The sequence below is a fragment of the Solanum pennellii genome, chromosome 7, assembly GCF_001406875.1.
Source record: "Solanum pennellii chromosome 7, SPENNV200".
NCBI classification, from domain to species: Eukaryota; Viridiplantae; Streptophyta; class Magnoliopsida; order Solanales; family Solanaceae; genus Solanum; species Solanum pennellii.
This window is the reverse complement of record NC_028643.1, coordinates 75,883,442-75,899,740: the sequence shown is the minus strand read 5'-3', so window position 1 is coordinate 75,899,740 and position 16,299 is coordinate 75,883,442. Positions and strand designations below refer to the sequence as shown.

General features: G+C 29.9%; 1 protein-coding gene across 1 annotated transcript; it reads left to right on the top strand.

The window, feature by feature from the left end:
- The first annotated feature begins 4,852 nt into the window (after window positions 1–4,852).
- On the top strand, window positions 4,853–9,447 carry LOC107026209 (probable solanesyl-diphosphate synthase 3, chloroplastic). The gene is made up of 6 exons (XM_015227096.2): window positions 4,853–5,327; window positions 5,432–5,541; window positions 6,684–6,811; window positions 6,900–7,003; window positions 8,335–8,462; window positions 8,572–9,447. Exons 1-6 carry the CDS (start codon window positions 5,150–5,152, stop codon window positions 9,118–9,120), a joined length of 1,197 nt encoding a protein of 398 aa, XP_015082582.1. The 5' UTR covers window positions 4,853–5,149; the 3' UTR covers window positions 9,121–9,447.
- Window positions 9,448–16,299: the final 6,852 nt, after the last annotated feature.

Sequence of the window (16,299 nt, the reverse complement as noted above, 5' to 3'; positions counted from 1 at the left end):
TCTTTGTTTCCGAGGCATCTTGTGGAGGATTGTGAGGTAGCTGTTTGTCATCTCAGCGAACTTTCCTACTCCAGTTTATGACTTTGTTTTTACTTGAAAAACAACTTCATGTTAGACTTCTGTTTTATTTCAAATTCTAATATTTACATTAGAGGCTTGTGCACGTGACAACCTGGTTTTGGGGATTGAATTAATATGACTTGGTTTCATAATAAAAATTGTTATTGGATTGTTATTTACTTCCGCACTTTGTTAGATATTGGGTTTTAGGCTGACTTGTCTTGGTGGGGTAAGACGAGTTACTTCCGCACTTTGTTAGATATTGAGTTTTAGGCTGACTTGTCTTGGTGGGGTAAGACGAGTGCCATCACGTCCATTTTTGGGTCGTGACAAAATTAAATGAGAGAAACACAGAAACACTCTTCCCATATAAATATTAAAGAAATAAACTATATTAAATTTGAATGAATCAAAATAAATTAGTCAATAAATTAATATATTATTAATTCATTTAATATTAAATAAATCTAATTATATTTTTATCGAATAATTTTATTATATCGTCTCGTAATAAAACAGTAGGTCATAATCAAGATAGAAAAGCAGCACAAAAAGAGATGGAGACATGTAGCTAGTGAACACAAATGACAAAAACAGATAAGAATGGCGGCTATAATAAGTGTACTTGTTATTTAACGATTTTGAAATTTAAATAATTTTACTTTTAATTATAATTATTTTTACATATTTTTTAAATATTTTAAATTATTAATTTTTGTGATTTATAATATTTTTTATCTAATTTATAAATATATAAATTATATCTCAAAAAACTTAAAAGTTTCATTCTTAATTTTTAGTCAAATTCAAACATTTAATTCTCAAAAAATAAAAAAAGTCATATAAATTATTTTTAAAAAAAGTAATAAAAATAAATTAAAACTATGTTGACGTGTAGAGCAATTGGTCCACAAGAACTTTGGTATAATATATGGCCAACGAACAAGTAAATTGGAAAATAAAGCATATTCCCCAATTGGCTCCAAAGTCCAAAGAACCCAATAGATAGTAACTAAATGTACCTATCTCCCGTTTTACGAGGGGACGACAAAATTAAACTCAATTTATTTAATTCATAAAATATTATAAAATAATTAGTAGATAATAAGAATTGAGTGAGTTGAATTATTTAGCTCATTTAAGTTCAAGTAGATTTGAATGTGACGGATCAATAATCTGTTCATTTGATATCTTTAATTATTTATTTAATTTTCCTTTTTAAAGAATCATTCCATCTTAATTTATATTATATACGTGTATTAAAATACGAGTAGATAGTGATAGTCCAAATGTAAAAAGAGAACTATAAACAAAAAATGATTAAAAATACATTTAAATTATGGAAAAATTTTATTTAAAAATATCCTTCAGCCGTTTTTTGATTTAAAGATACATTTTTACTCTCTTTTTTTTATTAATCTAAAAATACACTCTCATTCACCTATTGGCTCAGTTATACCCATAAAACTAACAACCCTTTCTCTTTATTTATTTAAAATATTTATTATGTATCTTTTTTTATTATGTGAAATAAAAATTTCACCTATATTACATTTCCCCCCATAATTTATTCAAACCAAAATAGTATTCCTCTTCAAGACTCCCACAATTTTTTTTCTTCAAAAATCTAAGATTTTTTTATGTTTATTGTAGTTTTTCTTTAAATCAAATAAATTATTTAACTATGAAGTAGATATCATTTTGACTTCAATAAATTAAACAAACTTTTAGAAAACTACTAATTTCTCTAATTTATTCAAATCAAAATAATATACCCCTTCGAGAGTCCCACAAAAATATTTTTAAATCTAATAATTTACTTTTATATTTTTGCAGTTCTTTATTAATTTCTTTAAAAAATTGTTTTGAGATTATTTGACTTGGATAAATTATGGAAAAAATATTTTTTTTAGAAAACTACTAATTTTTGTATTTTGTTTAGCTTTTTTTTTTTTTTTTGGGAATCATGAAGATATATTATTTTTTTAGATATTGTTTGTGTATGATTTGGCTTAACATTTTGGTGCAGAACTTGTTGCTCCTCTCATTTATAGTTCATATGTAATTCGTAGAAAACATTACTAACATGAAGGAGAAATCGATCAGTCGAAGGAAATAAAATTCGTACATACAATTTTTTTAAGATTTTTTAAGTTTTTTCCCATAATTTGTTGAACATCCAAAAAAAAAAAAATAGCATATACAAAAAAAAAATGAAATTTGAATTTTCAAGAGGTATAATATTTTGACTTTGAATAAATCATCGGAAAAAAGTTTAGTTGAGGTGAAATTCTTATTTCATCTAATAAAAAAATAACACATGATAAATATATATATATTTTTTTTTTCTAAAAAAAAGAGACATTAGTTTTAAGGGTAAAAGATGAACTTTCACACGAAAAAAGATGAATAGAAAGGTACTTTAATCAAAAGGTGGATAAAGAGTATTTTTAAATGTTTGCTTTTGTTAAAGAATGACAAAAATTCCATATAGGTGATTGATGAGATGAGTGGACTCTTTATAAGGCTTGGGCAATCCTCCTCGCTCACATTTTTTTGCTTACTCTTTCACTTTCATTTCTCAATCTCGCTCACTCCCGACTATGGTTTGGACCTTTCGCCTGCTTAGAAGTGGATTAGAACCACTGACACAAGGAGTTTCAGTCCTTTGCTCTAACAAGCTGAGCTACCTGAACCACTTTTCTAAAGTCTGTTTTCATCAAATTGCCCACGCATCAGATGCTAAGCACTGAGCGTGAGATGGGGTGTTAAAGAATGACAAAAGTCTCATATCGATGATTAATGAGATGTGTGGACTCCTTATAAGGCTTGAATAATCCTCCTCCGTTTGAACTAGTTTTTTGAACGTGAATTAGGTGTAAGCCTAATTTCAGAGCCTTATGTTCTAATCAATTTGATAGTTCAAGTTGAAAAAAGAAACAGTTGATAGTTAGGACTCAAAAATATTCATGTATTTTTTTTTATCATTAATATATTGTATATTTTAGAATATATGCATTTCTTTTTCATATACGATTGTTTTCTTTTAGTCCTTGTCAAATGAAACCCAAAATAGGATAGCAAATAGATGAATATTCACTTACGTAAATGCATATTTCCACTTATAAATTAAATTAATGGAAAATTCACGTACATATATTCATAAAAATCTAAAATCCAAACAAAATTTTGATCACTTTGAACCATTTGTTAACCTGATATAATGGGATCTATGTCAATGAAATAATATTAAGAACCAATCGATTTTATAATTATTTTTTAAAATTTAAAAAGGAGACTTTTTTTTTCTGATCTAAAAGAAAGAAAAAAGGAATCTAAATATTATGTGGAGGAATGAAATTGCTGAGATTGAAGAAATAACTTAAATGTCAAACACTTGGAGAATTATTATCTTTACATTTTAGATTATTTATGAACTCGTGAAATGGACACAAAATCTTTCCACTTTGTTGATTGACGTGAAGACGTCGGAGTCAAGATTTGAAGTTTACGAATCTAAATTTGTTATTGAATTCATGAAACTCATTTGGTTTTGAATATGAATATTTGATGAATTATGTAATACGTAAAAACTATTTGGTTCATGTGTGCACCTAATATTATAGATTTGTCACCTATGTATGTATAGAGATATAGTCAAGATTTGAAGCTTATAGATTTAGAATTCTAAATCTATTTAAATATTTGAGTTCTAGATCAATAAGTTATACATGTTGATAAAATAAATCTCTTAAGATAAATATAAAATTTGAATCAAAATTATATTATTTGATTCGACTGATCGAACTCATACCATAAACTTTTATCTTCAACCCTGTGTATATAACTTTCCTAATTTATCATAGTTATGAGCTTCATGCAATATAATTAAAATAATGAATAAGATACAAAAATACTTTTGAAATATCATATTAATTACCTATATGTAATTTCACGAGTTTTAAAATGTATTATTGTTCAGTATGTGATAGCCTGATAGGAAAGATTATAGATAGGGTTACAAAATAGCTAAAAAAGGACATTGAGATGTGCAATTTATCGATATGACACCTTAATATTTTTTGACATTTTATTTGTAAATTATGTACTCATTTGATAAAGATTAAATAGGAGAAAATTTTGATAATATTCACAACTTTTATGGAAAAAATATATAATTTACAAAATTTAAATTGTATTTTTAAATAAAATTTCAACTTTAAATTAATCTAATTTCGAATTATTATTTTATAACGTATATCTAAATGGATCATTACTTTTGATCATAAAAAATTGGACATGGAAAAATCGTCAATAGAATACGCCATGATGCATATATGAAAAAAAAATAGAGCTCCAATATAGATACTTATATGACACATTTAAAAAGGTAGGACTCCAATATAGATACTTACGCGATAAGTACTGAAAAAATAAGTTTCCTCCGAATTGAGCCTTATGTGACACATATTCGAAAGAATAGGGCTCCAATATGGATAATTATACGGAATCTATTAAAAAAGTAAGGCTTCAATATAGATATTTACGCGGCGCGTATCCAGAAAAATAAAGCTTCCTCCAAGTTGGGCCTTACACGGTGCATATCCAAAAAATTAGCCTCCAATATAGATACTTACGCAATACATAATTAAAAATTAAAAAAATAGGGCTCTAATATAAATATCAGACACGGCCTCTTTGGATCATACAACCTCACTTACTTGGCTATCATACTACCTCAGAAAAAATGATAAAAATAGCTATACAATTAGTACATCATATTGCATTTGTATTGGATGATAAATTGATTTGAGTGTTTGAGAATTTTAGGAGTTGAAACACAGCCCAACTGTCTTTTTCTTCCATTTTCTGTCACTTAATCAGACCAAAGACTCCATTTTTATGTGGTTCTTTTTTATCCACTCAATTTATTTCTTCTTGGGACAGGATATAAAAGCACACCCAAGTGTTCAAATTGTTTCCATAGTAGTTTTCTGTTCTTTTTTGCCTATTGGGGTGTCGAAAAAAGCAATCTTGAAGCATTACAAGGCAAAAAATCTGGTGATTTAGCTAAGTGGGTGTTACAAAGATGATGTCTGTGACTTGCCATAATCTTGAAATTGGGAGAACCCCATTGGAGTCTTTGGCTTGTGGCTGTTCTTTTTCAAAGGGTGTTTTGAGAAATGTAAGTAGAAGATTCAGTGGGAAGAAGTTGTTGTCTTGCAGACAAGAATTTGGGCGTATTTCAACTAAGGCTTCACTTACTGGTATATATAGTTAAATTCAATATTTTTAAGGATTACAGTTTATAAGGGTATTCTTGGAATGATTTAAATTTGGAAATTTTGTTGTTGTTGTGGTTGTATTGCAGGGTTGGCACCAGTTTTGGATTTGAATAAGTCAGAAAAACCTATTTCATTGACTAATGTTTTTGAAGTGGTTGCTGATGACCTACTTACATTAAACAAGAACTTGCATAATGTGAGTAATCTGTTGACACTGTTTGATTAATCAATCTTTCATGTTTCAACTTTTGCTTATGTGTTTTTTCAGCTATATAGCTTAATGGATTATATGTGATAAAATCTTATTTTAGACTAATAGCTGCCAAGGTAATACATATAATCATTTATCTGGTATGATTCGGAACGCGTTCCTTTCGCTTTATTACTGCTGGTATTGTCAAATGACAAATGTACTTTTCATAATTTAACTTCATTGATGCTTGGTCGAGTTGTTCCTTTTAACGAAGTGCTCTAGATGTAAGAGAGAGGTACAATTTTGGACTAGTGGTCATGCTAGTGGGGATTCAAATCAATAGAGATGCTTATTTGATGATATTTGTGTTTATTGGCCTTACTAGAATTAACATATAAGGGGAACAGGAGTTGCAGTATCACTCTGCCAAATGATATCTTAATCTTGGAACATTTGTGAGGACAGTTTTATTTGGTATTTGGTCATGGTTTGATTCAAATACCAGATGACTGATGGTTGTACTTGTCGTTGTGACTTCAATGATTCTAAGGTGAACAACTGCTAAGGTGAATATACTTTGTTCTCGAGTGAACTGCTTTAGATGTATGAGAGGTGCAATTTTTGGACTAACAAATGGTCATGGAGGATAAACAACTGGACTTAATAGATATATTTATTTGTCCGGGTTATTGGCCTAAAAAATCTAACTGTAGGAGTAAGAGCTACACAATTACTTCCAAATGGTATCTATAATTTGGATGATGATGTTGTTCGGGCCAGCATGTGTACACCTCAACTATTCTACCTGGTTACCTTCTAACTCCCATTGGCACAGGTACCTTGACCTTGAGCTTATGAAGTTCATTTTAAAAGGTCCTAGCTTTTTGACAATTTCATTTACTTTGATTCAAAGACTTGATACAAGAAATAATTGCAGTTGGGCCTGAGAGTATCTCAAACGTATATCCTGATAAATAAATACACATAACTGAAAAAGTTTCATATTGTCACTTGCTATTATTAGAATTTGTAAAATATGTGGTTAATTGGATCAATACCACATGAATGTTCAGATGGCATATCAGGCCAATTTACTTTTAACATATCTCTATTCTATTCTGTATCTAAGAGAAATCATTTTTCAGATTGTTGGTGCAGAGAACCCAGTTTTAATGTCTGCAGCTGAGCAGATTTTTGGTGCTGGTGGCAAAAGGGTGAGACCTGCTTTAGTGTTCCTAGTGTCAAGGGCCACAGCAGAAATGTCTGGCTTAAAGTGAGGAACACTATTTGATTTTTTTTCTCTTGTGATACTCAACAATAACATATCAGCTAAGCTAATGTCTTAAAATGCTTGCTGCCAGGGAACTCACCACAAATCACAGAAGGTTAGCTGAAATCATTGAAATGATCCATACTGCAAGCTTGATACATGATGACGTGTTAGATGAAAGTGACACACGAAGAGGTAAACCATTTTAAGCAACTTGTTATTCTCCTCTGATGCGTCTGCAAATTCACTGCCTTTAGTTATTTAAAAACTCAAAATGATTATCACTCTTGCATCTAGTTTAATACTTTATTCAGGTGGCTGAAAAGGTTATTGTACATATTCAGTGGTTATTACTTTGGATATCACTCAAAATCTTCAGCTCTACCATTACTAGGAATAGGGTTATTTTGCAGGCATCGTTGCGGGTTATTGTTCTTAAAATAAGAATTTTAGTACTATCTTAGGAGTAATATTTAGAAGAAAACGCTAAAGAAGATATTGTCATCTTTCTGATTCTATGATGATACTGTGATGCATGTTCTTACTCTCTAAACAATATCAATCGTTTAAAGAGTCTCATTCTGAAAATTTCAGTTGATGAAGAGTTTGTAAGGTATATCTAAAGAAAAAAGAAATAAAGATGCCCTAGAGTCTACTGTGGACGCCAGACAATCTGGACAGATGATATTAACAGAATAACCAGACTTACAATGATGACAATACCTTTTTATTGATTAGAAACCCCCCAGTAAACTTTATTTGACACTACAACATTGGTTGGATGTGTATGAGATCTGTGCTTATCGTTTCTAAGCTATCTCTTGTGCATTTCCTAGGACTAGTTACTTATTTCCCAAGTATTTTCTAATTGTTATTGATGCTGCCCTGATTGATTTAAATGAGGTTCTTGTTGTCTAACTTGATGTGGTTGACTTTCTTCTATGAAAGACGATCTCCCCTGCTCTCCCGGGTGATCCAGAGACCTTAATAACTTCAAGAATTAGTCCAGGAAATATGCTTGATTAGCAACAGGTTATGTGATGAGGTCATTACTGTTTAAATATTCTTCCTACTTTTCATTTTGGGTTTCTGAGATCTTCTCAGCATTTGTCAGATTTGTATGCTTTCTGAAAAAAAATGTACTCTGTACAACTGTTTTGTGAAATGGTACACTTAACAGTGGATACACCAAAAAAAGAGAAAACTGACAAGATTGGGCTAGGTATGCGCTTTCTCAGGATTACAAAAAAGAGCAAGACTAGATTAGATCTTTGCTTTCCCAAGTTTGTAGAGACTGATAATATTAGATTGTTATTTCTACCATCAACACTTCCTTTTCCTAATAGTTTAGCTTAGATCAATTTATGATTAATTCTGTTAAAGCACTTCCAAATATGAGTCCTCTGTTTGTCAATCTAATCATTTACCCTTGTGCTTCTTCTAACTTGCTTCTCTTAATCGCAATTTCTATTATACCTTCTCTTTTGCTTCATTATATTGGCCTCTTAATAGAACTTCTAATGCAGGAAAGGAGACTATTCACCAATTATATGGTACTAGAGTGGCAGTACTGGCTGGTGATTTTATGTTTGCACAGTCGTCCTGGTTCCTAGCTAACCTTGAAAACCTTGAAGTCATAAAGCTCATCAGTCAGGTATCTTAAGATGTTCTAGGTTTATACATCTTGTAGAATTGGCAACATTGATATCATTATTAGTTCGTTGTACCTCAACGCCCTTTGTGGTTATTGTTTTTTATGGCAGGTTATTAAAGACTTTGCAAGTGGTGAAATAAAGCAGGCCTCTAACTTGTTCGACTGTGATGTTGGACTGGATGAATATTTGCTCAAGAGTTACTATAAAACGGCCTCCTTGATTGCTGCAAGCACCAAAGGAGCTGCCATTTTCAGTGACGTTGGCAGTGATATTAGTGAACAAATGTTTCAATATGGGAGGAATCTTGGTTTATCGTTCCAGATTGTTGATGACATATTGGACTTCACACAATCAGCCGCACAACTGGGAAAGCCAGCTGGAAGTGACTTAGCCAAGGGAAACCTTACTGCACCAGTACTTTTTGCATTAGAGAAAGAGCCAAACCTTAGGAATATAATCGAATCAGAATTTCACGATGCTGGTTCTCTCGAGGAGGCCATCAATCTGGTGAAAAGCTGTGGGGGAATTCAACGAGCACAAGATTTGGCAAAGGAGAAAGCTGATTTAGCAATGCAGAACCTAAAATGCCTTCCATCTAGTCCTTTTCAAGCAGCACTTGAGGAAATCGTGAAGTATAATCTGGAGAGAATTGAATAGACGAAAACAAAGGACGACACTATACAACTTTGGTTTATTATTCTCTAAAAGCTCTTCATATCTAACAATATCTGGAGCATAGAGTAGAAGCTATTACTATAGTTTGAATGGCAATCCCGATCAGAACGGAAGTGCTTCACTATGTTCATATATTATACCCATACAGGTTGTAATTTTCAGTTCCTAATACAGCAATATGGTGTTCCAGCAATTCTTTATAATTTGGCTAATAAATTGTCAAATTTCAACTGTTGTTGTACACTAAAGAAATTTCACATTACTAATAATGTCATGTATTACTATTTACTATTGGCTTTCTTGGATGGACATTTATGTTATAAATAAATTGATAATACAATAAACATATTACACCTTAAATTTTTGTATCATCAGTTAATATGTATTACTATTTACCCTTGGCTTTCTTGGACGGACATTTATGTTATAAATTGATAATACAATAAATATATTACACTTTGGAGAATGTTTTACAACTTTACTTGGTGTCTTTAAAAATGAGGAGCACCTCTATTTATACTACACAAAAGTATAATTAATATTTACTTTACGAGTTCCTAAGATATTTACATTTTGATCCCCTTTTTAGAGAATTCTACATACTCTAGGATATCCTAAGACATTCTTGATTTGTCTAGGGAGTTTTAAAATTCTCCGCAAGTCTCTCAATAATTCTGGAGTCTTCTACACCTCTCCATATGTAAAATTTGACTGGTCTGGTGGCGGGATATGACACCAAGCTCTTTCTCTTTAATAAGTTTTTTACGAGAAGAAAATACTGTCTCTTTAAAAAACTTATTATTTAATAATTCTATTTTATCATTTACCTTACCTTTTTATAATAGTTTTATCCTGTACCCTATTTTTTTTGAGGAAATTATGCCATTGAAATTTATGGGAAGGCTCATATATGTCAACCATTAAAAATTTGGTTTATCTATGTCATTTTCATTTGAGAAAATGCTCATCCATGCCATTATTTGTTAACTGAAAAAAATTTAATTTTGCGAAATGATTTTCACATGTCGTCAATTATGATTCGCTCACGTCATTAATTAAATCATTATCTTTTTTTTTTTGAAAAATAAGACTAAAATAGACAGTTGAACTTTAAGAAAAAAACTCATTTATGCCATCCAGTTAAAATTTTGGATCATCTATGTTGTTTCGTAGATAAATAATGACATGAATAAACCTTTTCTCAAACGAAAATGACATAAATGAGCTAAATTTTTAACAAATAACATAGATGAATCCTTTTTCGAAGTCTGATAATATATTTTAACCTTTTTTTAAGTTATAAATTTATTATTTAAATTATGAATATATATCATTATCTAAGATTATACAATCAATTATGAGAGATGCAATTTATTTTGGGTAAGGGCATTTTTTGCAGCTAATTGTTTCTTCTTAAAAAATTGTATGTACATAATAAAAATCACCGACTATACTATAGTTTTATTTTTGAGTTGTCAATCAACGATAAAGTAAAAATATGAGATAAATAAATTGACAATACGATAAACATATTACTTCCTCCGTTTAAAAAAGAATGATCTCCTTTTTAGTCTGTTTAAAAAACAATGACCTCTTTCTTCTTTTGGTAACAACTTTCCACGTGGCATGTTGAAGGCCAAAAGATTAAAGGGAAATTTTGTACATTTGATATAACTTTAATTTAGGATCACATGATCAAAAGAATTCTTTATTTTCTTAAATTTTGTTTCAAGTCAAACTAAAATATTCTTTGTGAAACGGAGGGAGTATAACTTTTCTCTCAAATAACACTCCAAGTAAATTGCATTGCTACTTGCTGGTGTAATATATCACAAATATAATAAATTGTAGTTGAAATAAAATGAACAAAAATGTATAAAAATTTTTTAGATTGAGACACGAATACCTCACTCTCTTTAAAGAGATTCAAGTTCACTGCGGCATAATCTACACCGATCCACTAGTAATTCTCTTGACTTGTCCCCTCCAGAATACAACAGCCTAACAACGTGTAAAACTCAAGCAACTCCAAAACGACCGTTGAACAACTTCACTAAATCTTCAACTTGAGCATATGTGGTGATAGTACTAATGCTGGTGAGGCAAAACGGGCACTGTCTTGTTTTTTGCTAATAACCAAGGAACAATAAAAGTTGCGTGAAATCGATGACAACAAGCAGAAAGTATATGATTTAAATAAAATATTTATTTTGATTTTTACTTAAATTCTAATATACTATATAATTTAAATTTATTGCTAAGTAACAAAAAAAAATATCATTTCATACAATGATCGATTTAGTGTGACTTCGTCATTGATATAATATTTTTTTCTCATTTTATCTTTATTTATTTTTTAGAGAAGTATCAAAAACATCCCTAAATTTGACGCAGATTATTAGTTTCATTTCCAAATTATTGACAGTTATTTTTATGGTTATCGTATGTAGTTACAAGAAATTAAACCACAGTTATTGTAATGGTTATAGTATGTAGTTACAAAAAATAATGCAATTATCAATCAAGCCGTAGGTGGCATCTGAATGTTCACAATGGATATTCTAAATCAAACTTTCGACACATAATATATTAAAATCTCAGAACATAATTTTGTGAGCACTTGAACTAACAAATATCCAAAAATAATAACAAAAGACGGCCTTACTTTCCTAACAATAAAAAAAAAGGCATGTTGCTTAACATATTTTTCAAAAGATAGTCCTTTGGGTTGTATCCAAGTTTACCGTTCACAAATTTAATTGAAAGAAACCAAAATAAAGAGTTATTACTTCTTTATAAATAAAAAAATAAAAATTTTATCAAAAGAATGAGTTATCACTACAACAAAAATAATTTTTAACGACAAACTATAGTTTAGTTGTCGCTAAATAAGTATTTTTTAGGCGATTGGTACTATGTATAAATGTTCCTAAAGTCTATAGTAACATTGCATATGATGTCAATTCATTAATGTCGGTAAAGGCTGTAGCACTATCCGTGAACGTGCATATTTATTGCCGATAAAAAATATTCGGTTATAGTGTATTTTTGACAGTTGTTAATTTCATGAAAACTTGATCTCTTATTACGCCCAAAAAGAAAGAAGAAGAAATATGACAAGTTGGTTAACTTGCGATAAAATATGTGGACTAATTGTCTCTGTAAAAATATTCTTGGAATAGTGCAATGACATACAAAACTTTTGTACCTAAAAAAAACAATCAAAATAATATACTAACTGTGGCATGCAAGAGAAGAATCATTTTGGTTCTTTTAACCTTCAAGCAATTTTTCCAAAAATTATATGAAGAAAACCAGTAGAAAGGAACAAAAGAGAAGATAAATTTTCAATCATTCTCACTGGAATTTCAAACATAATTCAAAAAGATCACCAGAATAGCAAAAAGAAATTGCAATAGATACATGAATCACTATGACTTATAGTAAAAATTAAGCTTAATGAAATAGGATGAAGAAAACTTTGAGAAATGAAATACACTTAATAAGAAGCTTAATTAATATATTTGAATTAAAAAAAAAACATACAAATAATAGTGGCAGAAATAAAGTATTTGTTTACTAAAGAGCCAAATGTAATGAATTGAACCATCAACCATTTCAACAACGTTATTAGTTGTGCACCAAGAGGCCAAGAGTATTAATGTCGCATTGCAATTGAAATCAATTTCATTTGTTTATATGAAGAAACCCGTAGAAAGAGACAAAAGAGACGATCAGTTTTCAATCATCCATACTGAAACTTTAATAGAGTTCAAAAAGAAAAGGTCATCAAAATAGGAAAAAGAAATATATAGCTATATTTACATGAATCACTATGACTTGTAAAAATTAAGCTTCATGAAATTGGAAGACGAAAACTTTCAGAAATGAAACAAACTTCAGAAAAGCTTAATTAATTTATTTGAATCTGGTGGCGGGAAATTATTCTATTTATAGACAACATAGGGTAATGGAACAAATACGTATCTTACCTTATCGGAAAGGTCACAACTCTTTGGAAAAGTTACAACTCTGCTGAAAGATCACAACCTTTCATATAAGTCGCAATTTTTCATAAAAGTTGCAACTCTTCATCAAAGTCACAACTTTTCATGAAAAGGGACGCCTAGTTTTGGAAATAAATAAATTTAAATGGGAATTCTGATTTATGATGACACCACATAGGCAAACCTAGGATTCTCTTCTATATAAATATATGATTGACAATACGAAATTGGTACCAATTGTGTAACACATCTAGTAAATTGATTACATATAAGTGAATTCTATCGAAAATAGAAGATAATATATAGTTGGACCCTAATCACTTATTATAAATATTTTTTTATTTGTATCGACGCTAGATTTTAAACGGCCGTTGAACAACTTCCCTAAATCTTCAACTTGAGCATATGTGGTGATAGTAGTAATGCAGGTCCGGCAAAATGGGCACGTCTTGTTTTTTGATAATAACCAAGGAATAATACAAGACGCATGATATCGATGACGACAAGTAGAAAGTATAAGTTCATGACACGTATCGTCTTCTTGTTCAAATTCTCCTAAACAGATACAACAGTCGTTGTTTATACCTTGAATTTTTGGATCATCATCGAGAATATCTATCACTACTTCCATAACCAAAGCTCTTTCTATTGCCACATTATGATTTTGTGGAATTTCTGAAATATTATCCGTCTGTGGTGATAGTGACTCTTCATGAAAACACTGACATATTATTTTTATGAAATAATAAAGTACTATCACTAACCAAATACAGTAAGTAATATCCAAGGGACTCAACATCTATTATTTTAATAAAAATTATGAGTATGCAATTGCTAAAGAACTAATAATTTCAAAATTATAATGAATAAAATAATAAGACAAATCTCGAAGTAATAAAAAGCAGGAGAGTTTAATTTGAAGATGGAATAATTGAATGCAAGGCAAGGTTATTTATAATTTTGATTCTTTCATAAACCTGTTATGATTTGGAGTTTCAATTACATGCCTTAATTAAGTCCTTTTACAATTAGGATTAGGACATTTTATAAATAAAATAATCTAATCGATAAATAAAGAGTAATCAGTAACTTTCCTTTTTTTTTTTTAATAATTGCGTGATGCACAATTTCAAGGAATTGTGTATATTTATTTATTTATAATATAAGTTGATGATTTTAGAAATCTTACAGGAATAGGACTAAACTATTTTTGGAAATTTAGAAACCTTTTACGAGTAGGAAATGTGTGTCCTGATTAAATCCCAAATCACTTGGGTTTGCAAGCATGTTTAATACTAAGTTTATATTAGGAGTGTTTTAAACACCAGGGGCGGAGGTACATGGGGCCGAGGGGGTTCATCCGAACCCCCTTCGTCGAAAAAATTATGTTGCATATATAGAATAAATTTTTTGATTTACAGGTATATATTAAGTGATGAACCCCCTGACTTGGCTCAGTGTTTAGGGGGTTCAGGATTTCACAAGGCCAGCGCTTACTTCACGAGTTTGAACCTGGGTATTTGCATCTTTTTTTAATATAATAGTTTCAACTTCCAGCTGTTCTTATTTTTAATTTGTAAATGCGCCCGGTAACAACATTATTTTTCAATAGTTTCAGCTGCTTTTTCTTTTCTATTTATAATATCAAGTAAAACTTATAAAAAAATTTAAGTTTTCATAATTTAAATTTAAAAAACACTCTCTCATACTCATTTTAAGTCAAACATTTCATTTATATTTGATAAAAGAATTATATAATTATAAGTAAGATTAAATAAATAGGTGTAATCATTTAAAATTTATAAATAATTATAGATTTTCGCAATATTATTCCGTCTTGATTATTATTTTTTAACGCGAATTTTATTGTCTTGATTGAATTTAAAAGTATATGTGTGAGTATATATATATATATATATACATATATATATATATATACATATATATATATATATATATATATATAGACACACACACACTCAATAATGATGAAGACAAAATGATAATTAATTTTTTGTTAAAAATACATTCTCTCGTACTCATTTTAATATTATGTCAAACACATACTTCTTTGATTTTTATTGTTTGTGTTGGTGTAGAGTTAATCAAATCCGACTCGTTTATATTTGACTCACCCGCCCCGTTTTTATTTGACCCGACCCGACCCGCTTATTTGTGTATATTATTAGTGTGCTTACTTATTTTTTGAACCCCCTCGATGAAAATCATGCCTCCGCTACTATTCAACACTGCTCATACAGGAGTTTGAGACTACTTATTATGTCATGTTGCAAGATCGAGAGTGTATCTAAGTTTAGTTTATCAAGTAAAAGGCTCATCCCTGCCATTATTTGATAACTGAAAAAAGTTCTGATTTTGCAAAACGATTTTTTTCATACGTGATCAATTATGATTCGATCACGTCATTAATTAAATCATTTTTTTAAAAAAAAAATAGACAATTGAACTTTGAGGAAAAAAACTCATTTATGTCATTCAGTTAAAAATTTGGCACATCTATGTCTTCTCAGTTGACAAATAAGGACATGAATGAACCTTTCCTCAAATGAAAAAGGCATAGATGAGCAAAAATTTTAACAAATGACATAACTGAACCTTTTCTCAAAGTTTAATGATATATTTTAGCCTTTTTCTTTTCTTTTTTTTAAAAAAAGAATTATCATTAAATTATGAATGTATATCATTATTTAAGATTATACAATCAATTATGAGAGATGCAATTTTTTGATATTTTTTTGTCACGACCCAAAACCGAGCCGCGACTGGCACCCACACTTACCCTCCTATGTGAGCGAACCAACCAATCTAAACCTTAACATTTTAATTTAATATCAACAGAAAGTAATGCGGAAGACCTAAACTCATTAATAAAAACTAATTCAATAACTTCTAAAATTCAACATCTATTATTCCCCAAAATCTGGAAGTCATCACCACAAGAACATCTATGATCAAATTACTAAACTAAGAGTATTCTAAGGAGCTAAAATAAACAAAAGCTAGTCCATGCCGGAACTTCAAGGCATCAAGACATGAGGAAGAAGATCCAGTCCAAGCTAGAAGCATTAGCTCACCCTGAAATCCGGTGTAATGAAGACTGGCTAGAGTTGCGGTTGAGTTGAAGACGACGGTA

What these genes read in the sequence shown, in the direction of transcription:
- LOC107026209 (XM_015227096.2), top strand. Translation starts at nt 5,150, where the DNA reads ATGATGTCTGTGACTTGCCATAATCTTGAAATTGGGAGAACCCCATTG. An exon ending in TAAACAAGAACTTGCATAAT is followed by an intron (nt 5,542 to 6,683) that starts GTGAGTAATCTG and finishes ATCATTTTTCAG; the next exon opens with ATTGTTGGTGCAGAGAACCC. An exon ending in TCATAAAGCTCATCAGTCAG is followed by an intron (nt 8,463 to 8,571) that starts GTATCTTAAGAT and finishes TTTTTATGGCAG; the next exon opens with GTTATTAAAGACTTTGCAAG.